Source organism: Pholis gunnellus, assembly GCF_910591455.1.
Source record: "Pholis gunnellus genome assembly, chromosome: 6".
Classification (NCBI taxonomy): Eukaryota; Metazoa; Chordata; class Actinopteri; order Perciformes; family Pholidae; genus Pholis; species Pholis gunnellus.
This window is the reverse complement of record NC_136532.1, coordinates 22228498-22249802: the sequence shown is the minus strand read 5'-3', so window position 1 is coordinate 22249802 and position 21305 is coordinate 22228498. Positions and strand designations below refer to the sequence as shown.

At 40.6% G+C, this 21305-nt stretch overlaps 1 protein-coding gene across 1 annotated transcript; it reads left to right on the top strand.

The window, feature by feature from the left end:
- Positions 1–4315: 4315 nt before the first annotated feature.
- shoc1 (shortage in chiasmata 1) lies at positions 4316–16464 on the top strand (the record flags this gene model as incomplete). The annotated part of the gene is made up of 27 exons (XM_079160787.1): positions 4316–4366; positions 4463–4592; positions 5357–5447; positions 5532–5722; positions 5803–5965; positions 6167–6272; positions 6357–6498; positions 6584–6688; positions 7798–7924; positions 8174–8268; positions 8454–8702; positions 8839–9288; positions 10211–10417; positions 10521–10715; positions 10856–10948; positions 11174–11355; positions 11452–11524; positions 11636–11705; positions 11986–12161; positions 12253–12349; positions 12990–13101; positions 13394–13515; positions 13605–13692; positions 14093–14224; positions 14385–14534; positions 15193–15976; positions 16379–16464. 27 exons carry the CDS (start codon positions 4316–4318, stop codon positions 16462–16464), a joined length of 4467 nt encoding a protein of 1488 aa, XP_079016913.1.
- Between the last annotated feature and the right edge of the window lie 4841 nt (positions 16465–21305).

Genomic DNA, 21305 nt, shown 5'->3' with positions numbered 1-21305 from the left:
GGTCCTGGCTGAGTTAATTAGGCTCATTCACGTGATTATTATTAAAGCCCTTTGTAAGGACGACACAAACTTCATTTAATTTTAATCGTATAGTTTGTTGGACAATTCAAACAGCATAAAAACAGTTTATTTTATGGATTGTAGCTTTTATTGAGTATTTTATTCATTGGTATTTATCTTCTTCTTATCTTTTTATGGGAGAATAAATTAAACTTTGACCCTACATTGTTTTTAGTCTATATTTCGGACCCTTTTTAAACTAATTTTGTACAACCAAATGTTCAAATGTACACCGCCTGGGTTAAAGGAAGATCATGTTTTTAGTGCTTTAGCTCAAGCTGACTGTTGTAATTTGGTGTTTCATGTTAGTTTTAAAATTTGTATTTTATTTTTCTCCATCTCTTCCCTGAAGATCTTAGAACTTCGATATTAAAAATGTATTGGAAAAAAACTGAGCTTACATTAGTGCTCATTTACTGCAGTTTCTCGTGTGAAAATACAAATGTCTGTCACTCCAGTGTGAGAAGTTTAACTACGACGCTGAAAACAATAAACAAACAAACACATTCCCAGAGTCAGATGTCACTGATAACGTCAAAGTCTGAATGTGATGCCTCGTCATCAACAGCGAGTATTATTTGTCACCTTGATGACAAACTGGTAAAACTCCAAATATAGATGTTTCACACAGACTTTTAAGAGTCCATTAACTTATTAACTGTCCCATGACGTCATACAAATGATTTACACCAAACAGAGACAATGATTGTGTTGTTAAACTCACGACATGTGACACGCCCAAACTCTTTCACTTAAGATCATCTTTGAATTACAATCGAACCAAATTTTCTGTCAAATCTAAAACAGAATTATCTCTCATGCAGAGATTAAGTGACTCATCGTTTGTGTTACTGTCTGATTTTATCATATTATTGTTTTGGATTTGGTAACATGGACAGACAGATTGTCCAGCTACTTACTGTAAATTGCAGAGCATTGTGGGTATAACACAGACATTACATGTCACTTACAATAACTTTTGTAGTATCGTTTAAAATGCATACACAGCTCTGTAGAAAGGGCTTGTATGAAGTGGTGATGACTGGTCATGGTTAAATGGTGACACACGAGCCTCTCCAGTGATTTCTTTTTTTGTTGAAGTTATGCTCAAATTCCAACAGTATCATAACTAATAAGCCATTCAGTGATTGTTTGAGTTCTCCGATTTATAGTCAAAGCTCTCAAATGTCTTACTTTCTCATGCCATGTGGTGTTGGACGTTAGATATTATTAACATTGTAACCTCGGCTGCTGTTCTGTTATGTCAGCGTTTCACCACTTGAGGGTGCAAGAAGACCAACCACACCATCTTATCATTTCACTTGACTACATAAAGAAATGAGACGGCAGCTCTTCAAGTTCTCCCTGTGGTCTGTTCTTCCGTTTTTGTCCAATTAGAAATTGTTTGCCAACAGATGACCTTTGCCCTGTTGCTCCAGCCTTCACCTCCTGGGAGGACATCAGGCGAACATACAGTGGTGCTCAACACTTATATCTCTGCATGAATGAACAACACCTGAACAAATGGACAAGTTTATAACGACTTCATTGTGCTGCAACTGCTTCAGTATACTGACCAGACATAACAGCAACACATGGGCCCAAGATGCATTTTTAACACTGTTAAGACATTTCATTGTATTTTTGCAGTAACTTACTTACTTATTGTCTGTTAATAAGTAACAGGGCTGTAATAATCACAGTTACGCAGATAAACTCCTATCTGGCCCTCTCACCTGATGATTTCAGCCCAATTGAATCACTGCTGCATTGTTTAGAGCAGATAAGATACTTTGACGAGCCAAAACTTTCACCTAAATAAAGACAACTGTGTCCAGAATCAGGTGTCTGGTGTCCCAACGTGACCAGAGAAGCTCATCCATGCTTATATTTCCAGTAGGGGCGGGACGATCACAATGGTCTCTTAACTGGTCTTCCCCAAAGGGACCATAAAGCAGCTGCAGCTCGTTCAGAATGCTGCTGCTAGTTTTATCCAGGACGTAAGCTGGATTCACAGGGGGGGGGGGGGATGCATGTGGGCTGCGGCGGTGGGGGACGCATCACTGATTAGATATAAGACTGCCACCTATCTGACCAAAATACAAAATAAGTAGAGCATGAGAAGTTGAAAGTTTGACCGACAATCACACCAAAAGGCAGCAAAGCTGGTTTGAGGCCATGGTTGTATAGAGAGAGCTGGACACAGCGATGGAGAAGGGGCCCTGTTCATGAACGTTGCTCAGTGGCGCATGAAGCAAAAAAAAAAGTTTCACCTTCGAGTATAAAATTACCCGGACCATAGAGCAAGTGCAATGACATTTACTTTCACGCTGCCTCCCGGCCCTCAGTGCAGCCTTGTTCTCATGAACTGAGGGAGGGGAAAAACTGGATTAGTGCACTTTACAGCTTTTAGGACACAATGGTTTGAATTAGGGCTATTCAAGTGTTCGTACTGGGAAGTTTATTTACCACAACAATCCACTGATTTAAAACCGTCTCTTTACTAGGACACTTTTTCAGTCCTCATACCAGAGTATCGATCTGATCCCAGTGTAATTAATAAGCCGCATACCTCACTGTGTGGAAGTGACATCATTCTTTTATGTGTAAGGCAACATACCAAGATACCAATTTATTTAATTGATATTTACTTAGAATATAAATTCATACACCAACAACTTTGTGTTAAAAAAATGGATTTACAATTTTAGAGTAAACCTTTTCAATGCAGCAACAAATTGGTCAAAACTTACAGTAATTAAAATTCCACTATATAATGTAGAATTGAAATGATCAGCCCAATTGTCACAGGCACCTGATTCAGCTGTTTGGTAAAGAGTAGGGATGCATTTATACTGATATCATGCAGATGCTGACTCAATGTGAGATTATGGGAAAAAACATATTTTGGGGGCCTAATGGCATCACATGACGGACACAGAAGTTGTGTTTCCACCCTTTAGCCACTATGTAAAATATGCTTCAAAGCCGCAGTAGATACAAAATAATAATAAGTACAATTCATAAAAACAAGATCCGCATAAAACAGTTAACCCTTGCTCCATGTCACCTTATTCACAATGCATTTCACCCACAACTTTACAGAGCACTGCTTCCATGTTGTGCTACATGCATGCTTATTAACAAACATTGGCAACAAAATAAGACCTGCTTTTTCACACGAATTCTGATAATTTCGGTTTTGCCCGTCTGTACAACAATACATGACTTACATTTAGTTGGAGGCCACGGCACCGCCCAGCAATTAGGCCACGTGCATCGTTGAATCGAGGGAACACTGTTGCCTAATAGCGGAAGTGGTCATACGGAAGGCAAAACACCACATTCCACCTCGGTCCAACTGATAAACGTAACGTTGCGAAACGTCAATGAATGGTTACCTTGAAGCTGCAGGATACGGGGACCAAACAATTCGCCTTTAAGTGATCACCAGGCCGCTAACCGCGCTGCAGTGATGCCAAAGAAAACATGCACACATAATAACAACTACGAGCAACCCTGCCACCTAACAGGGCTGTTCAATTCTGATGTTTTTCTTGGAATGTAATCATAAAAAGCCCCAGGAAACTTAATGATGTACAGTATATGACCTTAGAAAAGGACAACAGCGGTCATGTAGTCCTATTCGTCAATAAAGATGAATGATCTTTGTACCTTACCTTGGAAAAAGAATAAAACAAAACGCCTCAAAGCGCATGCGATGAGGAAGTGTATCATCCGCAATAAACGATCTTTGGCTGATCAGACACCTCGCCTGTAAAACACCTAAAACACAAAAATAAATCGTCGCCTGTTAATATGTAAGTTTATAAAATACCTGATTACTTACGTTTTTATTATTTGTTCAATTTGTGCTGTTGGAAGTTTTAGTTTCATCAACACCTGTAATGAGTTGAAGGACGTAGAACAAGCTAGCTAACTGCTAAATAAGTTATAACTGCTAGCTTGACTGAACGTCACTTGGAAGAGATCGCTAAGCTAACTTTAGCTAGCTAAACTAAGCTAACTTTAGCTAAAGTTAGATTTATCATCTGATAGAAGCACTAGCTAATGTTAGGAATTAAAATAAGGAAGTTACCTGTTAAGAGTGATCTGTTTAATTTTTTTCGTTTAGACAGTGATGATTATGCAATTAATGTTTCCTGAAAAGATGATTATTTTTCATTGAATTGCAGTTTGTATGATTATATTTTATGTTTATTGTTACAGGTCTGAAAACCACATCAGTTCTCCAATGCAAACTTTCCCTCCAGTCAGATTTAAAGCTCTCGACTATGTTTTTGAGGTGAGCTTAGTGTTTTCTTTTTATATTTACCTCAGAATAATATTTAACCTCAAAGCTATGTGGCCCTGCTCTTCCTCCTCTGTCCTTTTATTTCAGACCACCACCAGTCTGAAAGTAATGATGAACTTACTGGCGCTGCCAGCACCGTACCTCACTGGTACCAGTGACCTCTACCCGCACAGGGGCAAGCTGCCTGAAGTCACCTACAGGACACCATGGATCAGAGGTATAGACACAGTCTAACCACGGTCACAAGGTTGACTGGTTTCATGTGTTTTAAAGAGGGTTTTTATATCAGATGCAGTCCAAGAGACTGTAGCCCAGTCCATTTCCTACTAACTACATCATTTGTAAGAAGAAATAATCTCCTTTTATAAAGATATAGAGTATGGGATTTGTGTTTGAAATGCTATAATAAGTTTATGTTCTCCAAATCTTAAATGTAATCAGTTGGGGGACACACATTCCTCACTTTCTTTGATCTATCGAGTAAATGTAATAACTTCCACTTTAATAAATATTCTTACTGCTCTGATTTTTGCAAATGAAAGCACCAACAGTTATCCCGAAGTAGATACAGTAATAATTAAAAAACAGCATGATAACCACAATTATTCATTTATAGCTTTGCACATATCATCTCTGAGGGACTTCTGATCTACTATAACTAGATCATACTGATTTAGGTGTTCATTTAAACAAGTTTCTGTTGATTTTACAATCGCTCTAATCATAACATTTACACATAGTGTTTGATATTCCGATGATATTAGTGATTCCCAAATAAAGAGTATTCAGACGTTGTCTAACGTTCCCGTATCAGAGTAGACAGGAAGCCAACAGAGTCCAGTAAAGAGCTACTATAAGGCTCAGAGGTTTGATCACATTTATTCTGGTCTTATTGAATAAATATATGTGGTGCATAAATACTTACAGGTGTCGAACTACCCTAAATGAGACAATCACAAACATCTTTTTAACTTGTTGTAGGAAAGGTGATCTCAACCTGCAAACTCTTCGTCAGTGGTTCTGTGCTCGATGACCTGGGAGAACAAAGCCAAGCAGATATTTCACCAGAGAGGTTAAAAACACGTCTCACTGTGCATCATTTTACTCTCAATATGCTTTGTTGTTTGAGGCGTGATTTTCGATATTCGTATTCCAGATTTCAAGTGTCTCTGAGCGAGGTGAAAGGGGACGTGGAGGTGATACCCAGGTCTAATCCTGACTCACTGACGGATCTAGACCAGGATGAGTACGTCTGCCTGTTAAGAGAGACGTGGATCAATAATCCGTGTCAGGAATCATTCTTAAAGTGCACAACTGACCAGATGAAACATGGAAATGAAAACAAAGGTAAGTCAATGTTCCGTTTTAAGAATATCTGTGACATTAATTGTCTTTCTCACCAATGATATGTTTCCATCTGTTCAAAGATCTCCTCCTGCCTGAAGAGCTCATGGTTGTCGATTACCTGCCACACTTTAAGAGACATTTACCCTCGCTGGAAGCTAAACTGTCCAGGCTGAGGACGCTTCCTGTGGCCGACCCTCTGCTGAGCTCAACGGGAGATACCATCTCTGAGGACGCCATATTCAGGTGTGCATGTTTATCCTTCAATAGTTATGTGATCAAAGGGGTTGCACATTCCTAGTACAATCCGGCAAAGTACAATATTTCCCTCTGAAAAGTAGTGGAGCGGCAGTATAAAGTAGCAGAGAATGGAAAAGTACAAGTACAAGTACCTCAAAACTGTACTTGCGATAATGTACTTAGTTACTTTCCCCCACTGCTTTTTAGGCACTGTGCGTCTTTTGAAAAACCTCCTGATGTGCACACCGGGGACTTTCAGACGTGCGCAAACATTCACGAGGAGTTTGGTAAAGAGTCACTGATGAAAGAAGAGGTAACTAAAAAGAAAAGTGCCGAATGATTTGTTTTCGTATGTTTTAAAGTTACTTTAAAGATTGTTTCTTTTTGTTCTGTGAAGTCTCTTTTGCTGCCTGTCGTAGTGGACACGCTGAATCTGAGCCAAGACGGCTGCACCGCCTTTTCAAGCGTTTGTGATCGAATGATTGTTGCTCCTGAACAGCTGGATGAGCAACTTCCAGTCCTGGATGTGCTTTATAAAGGTAATTAACGACATTTAAGTTAATTAGGAAATATAAACATGCACCCAACATGTAAACTCATATACTGGAGTCCCATTTCTCTCAGCTTTCCTTTCTGATGGATCAGCATCGGCTGATATTTCTCAGTATGAAGTACCAGAGGAGCCCGACGAGAAACGCAACACAAAGGGAGGCTTGATGGAGCTGGCAGGTAAAAGTTAGAGAGAAGACACAGAGAGTGACTTGTTAGGTCATCATGTTTGGACAGAAATAGTTTCTACAGTGGCTGGTTTACTAGAATGTAGTATTTAAATCATTTAATTAGTAAAAGTAGCAAAACCAAACACATTTTACTTAAGAGTTACTTTAAAGTGTGAAAGTATTGGCTGCTAAATGTACTTAAAGCATTTAAAAGTACAGTAAAAGTACTCATTAGGCAGAATGGTCCCTGTTAGTGTTATATTATGGGATCATTATTTATGATGTATAAATATGTACTGTACTAATGCATCATATTGTATAAACCGGTCCAACAAGTCCATGTGTTTATATAAAAATATTCATCTGAAAAGTAACTATAACTGTTAAATAACTGAGTGAAAAGTACAATATTTGCCTCTGAAATGTAAAGTAGCAGCAGTAGTTGGATGTAACGAAGTACATTTAGTAAAGTAAGTACTCTAGTATTTCCATTTTACCTGCTACTTTATAGTTGTACTCCAGAACATTTCAAAGGGAAATATAGTACTTTTGGCTCCAGTACAGTTATTTAACATTTAAGAGTTACAAGTAACTTTTTACATAAAGAAACATGATATGCTCATATGATATCATGCAGTACTAATCTACCCAGTAGTACATAAAGTATCTCAAATTGACATTAAAATGCTCTCACATGTATTATTTAGTGTTAAAAACAGAATTATATAATATTTTGTAATAATTGTATGATTCACAGTGTTATGAGAAATACATTTTGCTAATAATACTTCTGTACTTTTGTACTTTTACTTAAGTAACATTTTAAATGCAGGACTTTTACTTGTAATGCAGTATTTTCACACCATTTCTACTTGTAAAATACTCTAAAATAGAAATATTCAGGTAAAGTATCTAAAAATTGTACAAACTAACCCACTACAACTGATTTCATTTACAAGGAAAACATTCAGTATTTTGAATAGAATATAAACAATAAAATCAGGTGTAATATGAGTGTTTTAAATTCCAGTGTTAATATAAATCTTTGGTTGCGGTTGGGATGAGGGTCGTGCAGAAGGTAGCGGTAATGAGCAGAAACTAACCCAATCTTCCTCTCAGGACGTGTGATGCTTCCGACTGAACTGGAGCTGGACGTGACTTTGACTCCGAGTCCCGAGACGAGTCGAACCCAAATCTGTCCGTCCACGTGTGAACTTCAGAAGGAGGAGTCTGTGATCTGCAGAGGGTGAGGGATGAAACCACGCGGTCAAACTGCTCGTTCGTCCATGCAGGTTCAGTTTATGCTCACTGGACGTGCAGATGAAGTGTTAAACATTAACTTAACTAGCTCTCATAAACGGCCTTAAATTCTCCTGAACACGTTCAGAGAATAAAACCATATATGTTACAGCATTAGCTTTATTAAACCCCTGTGTGGTATAATGTAATGTTAACGTCATGTAGGAAAGCTCGTGTAACAATGATTGTCATGTAGATCTTTGGTGTCAGCGAGAGCTCAGAAAGAGATGGAGACGGCCCTTTGGAAGGCGGAGAAGCATCCGACCTTCGTGGTGGGCTTTCTATTGGCAGGTGAATGTTTTAGTTTTCACAGATCTGTAGTTAAAGTAGCGTTTAAAAATGTTGAGTGTAAAACATCTTTGTAAGAGTCCGTGTGTTACCTGAATCTCTAATCTTGGCAGTTTAAGAGGCCGACACTACAAAATACATCTCCAAAGGATGTTATTAATAATCTAATCTGCTGTATTTTCTCACAGAGCCTCAAATATATGAACCAGTGGTCGACTTCCAGCCGCTGTCTGAAGCCTGGAAAGTCACAAAGTCAGAGAATCGGAGCTCTGTCGTCGTCGTTGGGGACAAACTGCAGTCAGAGATGGAGGTCGGAGCTCCGCAGGTGTGTTTGTGCAGCGATAGAGACTTCACAGAGCGCATGAGGCCGGAGTCTCCTTCCACCGCAGAGGAAACGATGGAGGACTTCAAAAAACTGTCCCCTGAGCACGAGGAGAGTGAGTAGTTCTGTCCTTTATCGACTCAGTCCACGCTTAGTCTGGACTCAGCAGTTACTTGATTGTTTTAGTCGATTAAAGTTTGAGATTGCTGCAGCAGGTTTCTCACCCGTCCTCTCATCTCCTCTGGTCTCAGTCACATCTGTCCGGATGAATCCCACAAACAAAACTCCGTCACCTCAACTGAAGAAATGTCAAACTGCTGCTGACGACGCGCGTCTTCAGAAAGAATCTGTTGCCGCTGCGTCTCAGAACGCCTTCCCGATGCACGCTGTCAACACAAACTACAAGGAAGTAAAACCTGCACCCGTAACATTTTCTAAATTCGCCACTAACGCCGACACTAAAGATGAGGTTTCAACCGAGAGGTTTTTAGATGGCGCGGCCATGTTTCCTGCCCGTAAGAGCGACATCGGCACACGTAGAGGCGACTGTAAGGCCGAGCAGAGCGCCGTGTCCGCCGGAGACCATCGCAGGTGTGTGCCGGTTACGAGACGTCCACCGGACGACCCTCTGGCCACCTTCATGATACTGAGATCTCAGCAGACGGCTGCGGTTACTGAAGCTCCTCAGAGCTCAACTCCAGGTACTCTGTGACGCTAGATGACTGAATAGATGATGAGTTTATTAAGTGTTCCTCTTATAAAGACTCCAGAGGATTTTCATCACCTCCAGTCCTACTTTTATACACATATTTCATCTGATCACTTATTTTTGGTAATAACGCATGCAGCTCCAAAAACATATGAATCATAGGTTAGTGGAAGGTAGAGAGCCTAGTCTAATATTTTAAAAGGATCTAAATTTCCATCAATATATGCTTTTTTTTTTAGGTAAAATAGAAATATGCACTACTCGTACCTATATTAGTCATTCGATTTAATTTAGCTTTAAACTTTGGCTCCATCTGGTGGTCAAATCCAGAATGTTCACGAAACGCCCAACAAGTAACTGTATTTCATTATTTATGTATTTCTGTTTATTTTTATTGCTGCACAAAATAATTAATAACACACAGAAGTTGAAATGAATCAAACCTTTTTGATAATTTATTATTTGTATTTAATGTAATCAAATCTCCAGTTCTAGCTTTTCAAATGTTAATATTTTAACTTTTTTAATTTACTATAAAACTGAATATATTTGGGTTTTGGACTGTTGGTTGGACAAAATGACATTTCCAGACTTCACTGTGGGCTCTTTGCTGACATCTTATTTATTTATCTGTAGACCAAATGATTCATAGTAAATGGAGGAAGTACTCTGTAGATTATTCGGTTAGTTAAATAGGCACTAAATAATTGTAGCACTAAACTACTACTGTCAACCTTTACATGGCTTTATTAATATGGACTTTTAGAAATAAAATTCAACGGGAGGCTCCCAAATTTAAACATTTTGGTGTTCAAGTTCATGAACTTTGATATTTACCTTACAGAACTCGATCTCAGTGTAGTGACACTAGTGTCTCTTCACACACTGTTACATCATCTCATCCTTTTCATCAGCACCAAACGTGGACCAACAAGAACCATCTGAGCACCATCAGCCTCCTCCAGAGCAGAGGCCAACCTATATGAGTGGTGCTGTGTCAGCAAATGCTACCAGAGAGCAGAAGGCAGCGGGTCAGGCGACGGGTAAAACGAGTCATCCTGTCCGTCCGTCCATCCCTCCGAACAGACGGGACAGCAGAGCGGTACAAGTCCAAGCTACCGGTACGATACCCAATGATACACCAAAACACGTGTCTCAACTTGTCCTCGTTGGAAAGGATGGTTCAGAAAGTGTTTGAAGTTTGTGACTCTCACTCCCTCACAGACAGCCAGCAGCGTGCCCACTGTGAGCTGCTGGCCTTCGCTCAGCCTTGTTTGAGCTCTGCCAGACAGCTGGGCCTCAACTTTCCTGTACGAGGAGACTTCAGCTGCCTGGCCCCGGACCAAACACACTTCCTCCTCAAACAGCAGGAGAGAGCGCTCTGCGGGACACATGCACGGAGCGCAGAGCTGGTCAGAGGTACAAAACACAATGTAATAGTGCAGAAACACAGTTTTTACGACCTTATCTTTTGGCTTGTAACTGTTCATTGAGATGGGAATTCAGTAAATCTATGTGAGAAAAGGTGTTAAATCCCTCTGCCGGCCTTGTGTGTACAGATCAGGAAGTGCTTTTCAACCAGGCGGCTCTGATTCATGTGCTGGTGACATTTAAGGAGCTGCTGCTGAAGTGTGACCTCGGTACTGCATTGGGTCAGTATATATATATTTATATATTTCTGTAGTTAAGATTTTAATATGCTTCTTAATTCAGCACAAACGTCTTTTTTTCAGTTTAACTTCTAAAACTCAAACTCAAAACTAAGAAGCTGAGGGAGGATGAATGTTTTCAGGGCTTTTAAGTGTAGTTTTTAAGGATTTTCACATTCGTGCTTCATCAATCTGCATTTAAACAAATTGTCTCCTTATGCACTAAAGAGTACCTGACCAAGGCGGCTGAGGCGTGTGCAGAGCAGAGTCTGGAGCAGCTGGTGAAGAGGCTGCAAATCATCCTCTACCTCAGTCACAAGGAGCAGGAGTCCAACCTCAAACTCCTGGAGCTGCAGAAGCTGCTGGCCTCATGGCTGCACGGCAGAACGGCACAGAACACCTCGGAGAAAGTCAGTTTCACCAGCGCCAGTCAGGTTTCAGTGGTTATTTGTGAGAAGAAGAAAAAAACAACCTGCTGTGATCCCGGCTCACTTGTCTTTTTGTAGATTCTTGTCATAATATCGGTCGACTCTGACGACATCAGATCTTTAATCATCAGCAGCTTGAGCCACGTGGCTGGTGAGCAACCCATTTATCTCTCTCACTTATCAGCCACAACACCACCACTTCTCATAGAAACTAAATGTGTGTCACACTGTTAAGTATGTTTTTTTTTGTCTGTCGTCTCAGGTGCTGCTGTCACAGCAGTTTGTCCCGAAGGGAACAAGAAAAAGCTGAATGGTGCCAGTGTGGTCAGCAGGTAATAAAGATCAGTTTCTTTTGTATTCATTGCATCATTCATGCACATCCTAGCACTAATAAAATATACGCAGCAAATGCCTGTTTAATCCTCTTTAGTTTGAGTTTCATGAACTAAAAACGAAGTCATTCCTCGTACGACTCTATACTGTATGAGTAAGAAGAGTGCTTCGTCGTAACGGAGTAAGTGGTAATGGTTTTGCCCTGTTAAGGAAATATGTCAAGCTGCTATTGTATGTCGAGCACGGTGTTGTTTCCTCACTCCCATCCTGTTCCAGCAGCATGTGCGACAGTGTGTGCGTGGTGGTGTGTGAGCAGCACGTCGGCCCAGACTTCCCCTGGAGCTGTTTCTCTCTGCTGGTGGAGTACGACCATCCGGGCCAGTCACCGTGGGCCACGGTCTGCAGAGAGAGGAGCATCAGCCACCTCATCTTCAACACCATCATGTCCGACACTGGTCAGCTGCCGCCCCCGCACGCCTATTATTCACACTATTGTGCAGTAACGTGGGATTGTTGTTCCTCTAAAATGTGTGTGTTTGTTTCCAGAAGCCGTGTGGTTCCTGGAGAACGATGTTCCGTATGTGTTGTTTGTCACAGAGGGGCTTCTCAACTGTCCACTGCTGCTACAGACGCTGGAGTCAGGGTACATGTTCCCGTTCATCCAGCGAAGTCTAATTAAATCACATGCAGCCAGTAACAATGACAAATACCTACGGTATATTATTCGCCTGATAGGGGTAATCAGTCGAAAACGTGGCTCCTGATGCCAGGTTCAGTTCTTCCAGCTCTGATATGTGAAAAAACATTGCTTTTAGATATTAAAAAAGTAAAATGATCATCGTGCATTCACCCACTCACTTCTTACTGTTTTACACTTTTTCTGTTTGTTTCATCTTGACCACTTCTGCCTCGTTGTCGGTGGTTATTAAAGCTGAAACTAACTTTAATCGTTTTCATTATCAGAAAATGATGAAAAAATGCCCGTTTGATGTCGTCAAATATTGTGAATAGTCCAAATAATGAATCAAGCAAAACAAAAACAGTCCAAGTATTAAATCAATTATCAAAATAGTTACTGATTCATTTTCTAGTGATCACGAAATTGATTAATTGTTTCAGATTTACTGGTTATTCTAATATCTCTATATTACCTCCAGACATCTATATTACTCCAGACGTTTTTAATTTTATATTTTCTGTTTGTACCTTATTTGCCAGTGAAGATTAGCTATCATCTGAACACCATGTGGTGAAAGTTGTCTGTATACATGTTTGTGTTAAAGGTTTGATATAACTGTGCTGGAGAGGAGCCACTGTCCGTCCCTGCAGATGCTCGGAGGGACTCAGAACTACGCTGTGATCACAGTGGATGAAAGCACCGCTATCGTCATTCAGGTACCAGGGAGATACCTGCTGTGTCCTTTAACACACACACACACACACAAATCAATTATGATGCTGCATTTCTTCCATGTTTTTATCTCCCTCTACTGAACTTCTTGGATATTGCATGAAAATGTGAGGGAAAAAATCTCCGTCTGGACAGCAACAACTAACAACAAACAGTTTCTGCAACTGTGTGTGTGTGTGTGTGTGTGTGTGTGTGTGTGTGTGTGTGTGTGTGTGTGTGTGTGTGTGTGTGTGTGTGTGTGTGTGTGTGTGTGTGCGTGTGCGTGTGTGTGTGTAGGAGGAGGATGAACTGTGTCAGGAGCGAGCCAGTGAGAGGGTCGTGATGAGGCTGACCGCTCTCTCTTTGCAATACAACAACTGTTGGCTCATCCTGCACTGTGGAGACAGTCGGGGAGGAGGGTCAGTGTCCACACACACACACACACACCTCTCTACACAGACACACACACACCGTCACTGATTCTGTCTGTCTGTCTGTGTGATGGCAGATTTTCCACTGAAGCCTTCAGCAACTTGGTGTTGGTTTATTCGTCTCTGGTGCTGTTCGGCATGAAGTCTGAGGATCTAGACATCAAGGTAGAATAAAAAAATGATTTCTTTCTTTCTGCCCTCAACTGTTCTGGACTTTTCAAACTAGTGCCGGTAAAACTTTAGCATATCATTTAGTCTCTAAAACGACTACATCTTAAGAAAATAGAATTATGGGATACAAACGCATGCGTGGTGATAAAAAGAGAGAGCGACGGCGTAACAGCCCATCATAGAAGCATGTGATGGAGCCCTGTGCTATATGCTTAAATAAATAGGACGTTATTTGAATAATTAAGTTTGACGTCCCCAAAATTGACGTGAAAAAGCGACATTCGCTGAAAAGCAAGTAGTTTGCTGCACTGAATAGTTGTGAGTTTAAATGAGTGGAGGTCTTGGTGGGCATGATAACGATAGAAACCACCTCGTCTGCTACTCTGTCTGTCAGGTGCTGATTGTGTCCGAGGTGACTGAAATAGCCGAATGGATCAGTCAGATCTGCTTTCACAGCCTGATGGCCAGTGAGAAGGAGCCTCTCAACTACCTGGACAGAGACTGGCTGACTGTGACTCCTTCAGAGGTGATCTATCCAGAGGAAGTTACATAAAGTAGTCCCGTATTTAGTTGAAAGGGTTTTCTATGGTTTCAATAACTACTTCAACGCAACTCTTTCAGGGTAAAATGACTTCTGCTGTGTCAAAACTTTACCTTTCAGTTTGTGTTGTTTTCTTTCCCTCTAGGAGGAAATGTGTCTGTTGCAGTTCCCGTGTATTAACCCTCTGGTTAGTCAGCTAATGCTGAGGAGAGCGCCATCCGTCCAGTGGCTCCTGGGGGCCTCTCTGTCTCAGCTGATGGAGCTGCTCCCTGAGGTGCCACATAAAGTCCTCAAGGTGATCACAGATGTATCACTACTCTTTAAGTTCACCACACTGTATGTTGCTGTTCTGCCTCTGTAATACAATGTGTTAGTGGCTGAAAGCACACCAGAGGTTGAGACACATTGCAGTTAAATTATGGGATGTATTTTTTTTTATTTTTACAGCAACTGTCTGACCAGATTCATGTTACTTTGTTGTGACTGTAAATGTCTTTTTGGCCTGAGAGTAGAAGATATCTCATTTACTATTATATAATATATATATATATATATAATATATATATATATATATATATATATATAAATATAATATATATATATTATATAATGTATAATGTAATATATATGACAAAACATCAGAGAAGCTAGGACCAGAAAATGTTTGAAATGTTTGCTTGAAAATTATGAACAGATTATCAAAATAGTCAAATAATGATTTTTGTATTATTATTATTTATCACTATTATTATTCAATTATTGTTCTTTTGATCAACTAATCGATTGCTGCTCTAAGAATGCAATACTTATCAAAATCATTATGCTAGACCATAATATTTCATACGTTCAATTCACATAAAATCAATAAAGATAAGTGACTTATAATAAAGTAAATCTGAATCCTTTCAGTGACGTATCAGCACTAAACAGCCCCTCTTCTCTGCTTGTTTCAGCTGTTCAGTGACACCACCTCCCTGTACACACTGACCACAGGCCAGCCAGAGTCTCAGAAAGTCATCACTGAGACCAATCCACCAAACAGCCCCTGGACCACCGCTGCTGACCCACAGCAAGAAGCCCCCATCCACCCCCATCCAGAACTATTCCGTAGTGACCACAACACCAGCTTCCTGTTCGGAGCCGATCGCAGCTTCAGTGAACCGGACCCAGACTCGATGGCGCTGGAGGGAAACACAGATTTCAGATTCGACCTGAGTTCCTCCTTTGGCAGCCCGGATGTCCCCCTCCAGAGGAGCTGGACCAGCAGTGACCCATGGAGAGAGGAGGACGGAGGCAGAGAGGAGGTGACGTTTTCTGGCTGGAGACGCAGAGCCGGAGCAGTGGGGAGAGTCGTCGGAAGAGCAAACGATGAGTGGACACGGAGAGCGCCATCGAAGCTCGGTGTCGACGCTCGCGACGGAGTCCAGCTGGACAGCCCGTTCATGCTGGACTCCTCATTCAGTTCCAGCCACATCCTGCAGCAGCCAGCCAACAGTCAGACCTCCACTCACTCTGCAGCCTACGGTGACCTCCAGCATCCAGATGTCCACCACCGCATCTCCTACGGTCTGAGCCCTCCTACAGAAGTCACGCTGTGGGGTCGAGGTCAAAACGGCGACGACTGCCTCACGGGTAGCAGAGAGACAACGGCAACGGTTTCTGCTAACTATGGCTCCAGATGCTGGATGGGACAAGAGAGGAAGAGGAGCGGCGAGGCTGCCGGTTTGGTCGGAACAGGTGAGTGATGATCGCTCAAGGTGAGTTTCCATCCATAATAAATCACGACGTACATGAAACATGTGACTTAAACATCCATAGAAAAACACCAGATCCTCAAATTAATACAAGAAACAAATATACATTGTTTTCCATCCTTTGAAGTTTAACAGGTGGCATTAATACATTGCAGAGGAAGAAGACGTCATTAAAAAAAGCATCCGACTTAATAATTAGTGTTTATCTTGAAGAATCACCACCTAATATCTGCATAACGGTTGTGAATGGAAAAGCACATTCATTTCCAATTTCCTTTTGCCAATTTTTAGGAAATTTAGTTAAAATTTGCGCTACATTTGGACGACGGGTGTTACTTCGTTTTCATTGGACGAATTGAGATATTTCCTCGTGTTTGTTTTGCAGTGTTGACGCCACAGAAGAAGGGGAGGTTAAGCTACGAGAAGGTGCCCGGCAGAAGTGATGGACAGACCAGACTTAAATTATTTTAAGCATGAATGCTTTGTTCCTGTGGCCCGTCTGTGAAGACAAGAACGTTTTGTTAGACTCAAGTTAATTGCACAATTTAAGCTTCAGAGTTTTTATTCATGTTATATGATGTTTCATTTTGTCTGGTTAGTCTGCAAAAGAGTTTCTGTTGTAAGATAAGTTCCTCATTTTACAATATGGATCCAATGTCTATATTTTAGGCATAAACTCTCTTATTAACAAGTAACAGTCGTCCTTTCCTGATCTGTCTTTTAAAACCAGCAGGAACAGAAATGAAATCTCAATGTGCAGTAATTGCTGACAAAATAATAAGATTTAATTATTTTCAGTCTAATAGTTTCATAATATAAAATACTTGATAATATTTAAAAATATTTTGTTCTGTAATAGTTATGTTGTTATCGTATTTCTTATGAGTTTGGAGACTTTTATGCCTGAATTTCACAGCACAAATTATATTTATGTGATTTATTTAATCACTTGTTCATCATTTTATGCACATTTTGAATGTCCTGTATTGTTAGGCTCTTAGAACTGGATACACAGATAATGAATGCCAATATAACACAGTTGTAATGTTATAAAATATGTCTTTACAGGTGAAATTGTAATTGTTAAAAATACTGCAAATGAATAAACGGTCGAAACGCCTTCCAACTCCTATTTTACTGTGTACAAACTGTTCATTATATGTTTATATACCGCTTGTAAGTGATTAAAAAAAGGACGTTGTTAGCACTTTTTGTTTTTACAAAATAAGATTACAACAGTGCACATTTAGTTTTCCTCCACACAGAGCATGCTCAGTAGTGAAAAACAAATTGTGATTTATGGTTGGAGGAGCGGGATCGAGGGTCTTTGCCAGCTAAACTGATAAAGCCTCTCATTTTAGCAGCTCCAATGGTGGGGCTATTTCTTTCTCTTTTTTCATTTAGTGAAGCAATCCCCTTATCATCGTCTCTCAGCATGTGGAGAGAGTGCTTATCTTCACGAGCCAGCAGAGTGAAGCCAGCTCCCTCAGGAACGATCCCCAGACAAAGACAACCCCGAGGGACATCGACTCCAAGCCTCCCTGCCTCTGGACAGCCATATCCAGCACTGGCTAGCCACCATCAATAACCCGCCAGCTTTTTTTGGGGGGGGGGGCTTTTTCTTTTTTTTAAACATCTCTCTCTCTCTCTCTCTTTCTCTCTCTCTCTCTCTCTCTGGCCTCTGACTTCGAACAAGCAGTGGACAAACAAAAGAGACAGACTAAATGGTTTGTTTTTTTAAATGGCACAGGAACAAAAGATGCGGGGCAGGATGGCCAAAAGGAGTCCCCGTGTGAAGGCTCGGTAAACAGCAGCAGTAATGGTGGAGTAATTGCCCCTGACTATACTTAAAAACCCGGAGCTGAATGGGACAGGGGAGATGTTGTGGGAATTAACAGGCTGTTTAAACCAAAGCCATCCTTTTAGATTTTGGATTCTACGCCGACTACAGCTGTAAAGGTCACACAGCTGTGGTTATCTTTAATCACAGGCAGCAGTTAACTGTCACCTGTGTGTTTCCTCTCCCCTGTAAATACAACCCGCACAGCCCCAGCAGGAGTAGGGGGAGGGTTTCTGCCGCTAAGGTGCACATTTGTTTTGCTTTAACCTGAACTGATTTAAGACGGAACACATTACATATCAGCAGAAGCGACCCGCAGTATTTTGACACAATAACCACCATTGCAACATGTTAATAAGACGATGTTAACAGTAAGGCACGGTGCAAAATCTTGGGAGACAAACTACTAATCAATATTGGTCCAATAAGTAGTCATAACGTGTACAGTTTATCCTCCCTAAATACAAAGTATGGATAGACTCATGCTGAATTTTAGCATTAATACACATTTACTGTTATTATTGGGACTTTATTGTATTTGCGTATTCTTTTTAAATATCAAGTCAAGGTTTGTTGACCAACTGTATGTCTTTACAGTTAAATCTGCTGGTAAATATTTATATATTGACTTTTAATTTGCAAGCAATATCACTTCTGTTTGCTTGCCAGATAGCAACGTTTGAGTGGTAATTAAAACCATAAATATTATATTAATTTACCATGGTGCCAACTTTTCCATTTTTAAGAAACAACATTGATACTTAAAGGGAAACCCACACATATGTTTTACTCCTAGTTCACAACAGTCACGCTTGCTCAGCAGTGAATCACATGAAGGTTGTCGAGTGTCGACCAACTAACCGATTATTTAACTAACTGTTTTTTTGTGTCCAAGAATTATCTACACATATTAGTCTAATAATACAAAAACACAGCAGTAACCTCTGTTATTCAAACCAGACCTCATGAGACTGGCTCTCACAGTGGGCTAACACGTCAAAATGCTACACTTGAATTCAACATAATTTATTCCACAAGTGGCGTCATACCTCGTCATGCTTATTCTGCCTATTCAGCATGACAGATAAACCACAAACAAATCAGGTATAATCTTCGCCTGGCCTTGTAGGTGTGATGAAAGTTAACTGACTGGTGAAAATGGCCCACAGTGAGTGTGTCTGCAGACCTTCAGCCTGCAGTGGAGGCTGGACGCAGCCAGAGAGCGGCGGCGCCTGGCCTGCAGGTGCAGCCTCTTGGACGTGCAGCAGGGCCCATGAATGGCCGATTCAGAAAACGGCCCCCATCGGGCCCGTTCTCCAGGCCCGGAGCTAATCCCAGCCCCTAATCGGATTATGTAAATTCCTACTCCACACAGAGACTTTTATGGAAGGCTGCGTCTTTGAAACAACACTTGAAGGGTGTAAAAGGAACAGTGACAATTGGTTAAACTAGACTTTTTTTTTTTTTTTTTTATCTGAACGGAGGTTGAAAGTGGGAGGCAGAGAGAGAGAGAGAGAGAGAGAGAGAGAGAGAGAGAGAGAGAGAGAGAGAGAGAGGGAGGAGTGGTTGCAGAGAGGTGAGTCAGGATGCTGTAATTTATGTGTGGCCCCTTGGAATGGCTCAACAAGATTACCATAGTCATAACAAAACACATATTGTTCAACTGTCAATCTGGATATGGTATTTTTACCTTTTGTGGCCCAATCAGGCTGAATTCAATAGCAGAGCAGGCAGTGATATCAAGGTCTTTTCCACGGTGCAGTGGATGGTGGGTTGTCCATGCCTAATGTCAGAGGAACAGAAAGGAACAAGTGTCCACAGCAGTAAGAGAGGGATCAGAGAGATGAACGTCTCAGTTTCAATGGGAATGTATTTATCACCTTTAGTGTGAACCTTCAAGGATTAAATGAGCAATGAATCATAAAAGCAGCAACAAATAGTCACTTAAAAGGCTGTTGAGAAGAAAAAGATCCAGAATCCTGTCAAATGTTGCACAGAAACACCTATGAAAATCATTTAAAGTGACGATTTATGGACAGCATAATCAGAAAGCCCCCTCCATTGGTTCTAAATGATAGAAGGGGAGGGGGAGTGTGTTTTAACAATCACTGCTCAGTTAACACCAACCACACACACACACACACACACACACAATGCCACAGAGGCTCCACGACAGCACACGTCACACAATAGGGTTCACCCTGCTATAAAATGTGGGATGCGAGCATGCGGCAGTCTTACCCCATCCCTCCCTCCCACTCTCTGTCTTTTACTCTCTCCTTCCCTCTCGCTCATAAGGATCCCTCAGCGAGCATGAGAAGACACATCTGAGTGGACATTGACAGCGGACTCCTGGACACTGATGACCTGCAGAGGACGACTCTGCAACTGAGATTTCTGCTCATTTCTACACACATACAGGTGAGACATTTGTGGTATATTGAAGCATTTAATTTTCCCCTTCAGGCCATGTGTTAATCAACGAGGGTGTAACACAAGGGGATGTGCATTTACACCAGATTTAACAGAACTGTGTGTTAATAATGATAATCTTAGATTTTGTTTTGTTGCAGAACAGCTTTTATTTAACCTTAAAATCAAATCTGGTAACACTTAACTTCACCCCTCTATTTAGCATTAAATAGCACTATGTTAACATTTAATAAATGGTTTATAATGCACCGTAATGTAGTTATAACACCATAGCCTCATATTGTGTTTCACTGTATTGTCATTTATCTGTTCATACACCTGTGGGGGCCCACAGGAGGACTTGTTGACAAATATCTGCTACATTATAATGTGTTATCAACTATTATTAAATCTATTAAAAGTGTATATACTGCTTGTTAATGCTCTGTACTGTAGGGGGAGTAAAAGCTTTTCCAAAATCTATATTTACAGTGAAAGCCTGGTACAACCTTTTGTCAATTTATGACAAAAAGAGGAAAATGTGAGGGTTGTATCTTTCAGAAATAAGCAGTAAATTACAAAATGAATCCTGGTAAATATTTCTTGTAGGATTTTATAAATACTATTTATCAATATCAGTAATTTCTGTGCAAAAAAAAATCATACAGTAGTGTGGCCAGTTTTCCTCATACACTTAACTCTTTCTCCTTCGAGTCAGTCACTTCAGAACTCGGATTATTTTATTATTGATTAAAATGCACATTATTTTCTTGATTAATCGGTTTGTTTATAAAAATGTCCCAAATAAATAGTGAAAAATTATCTTTATAATGTCGCACAGCCAAAGGTGGCGTCTCAAAATGTCTTATTTTGTCCAAATAAGCATCCAAAACCCAAAGATGTTCAGTTAACTATCATATATGAGAAAGACGAGCATAAAGAAATACAAGCATAACATCTTCAAAAAAACATTATTCAATGATCAAAATAGCGGCTGATTCACTTTCTGTCAATCGACTAATCGATAAATCGACTAATCGTTACAGCTCTACCCGGCACC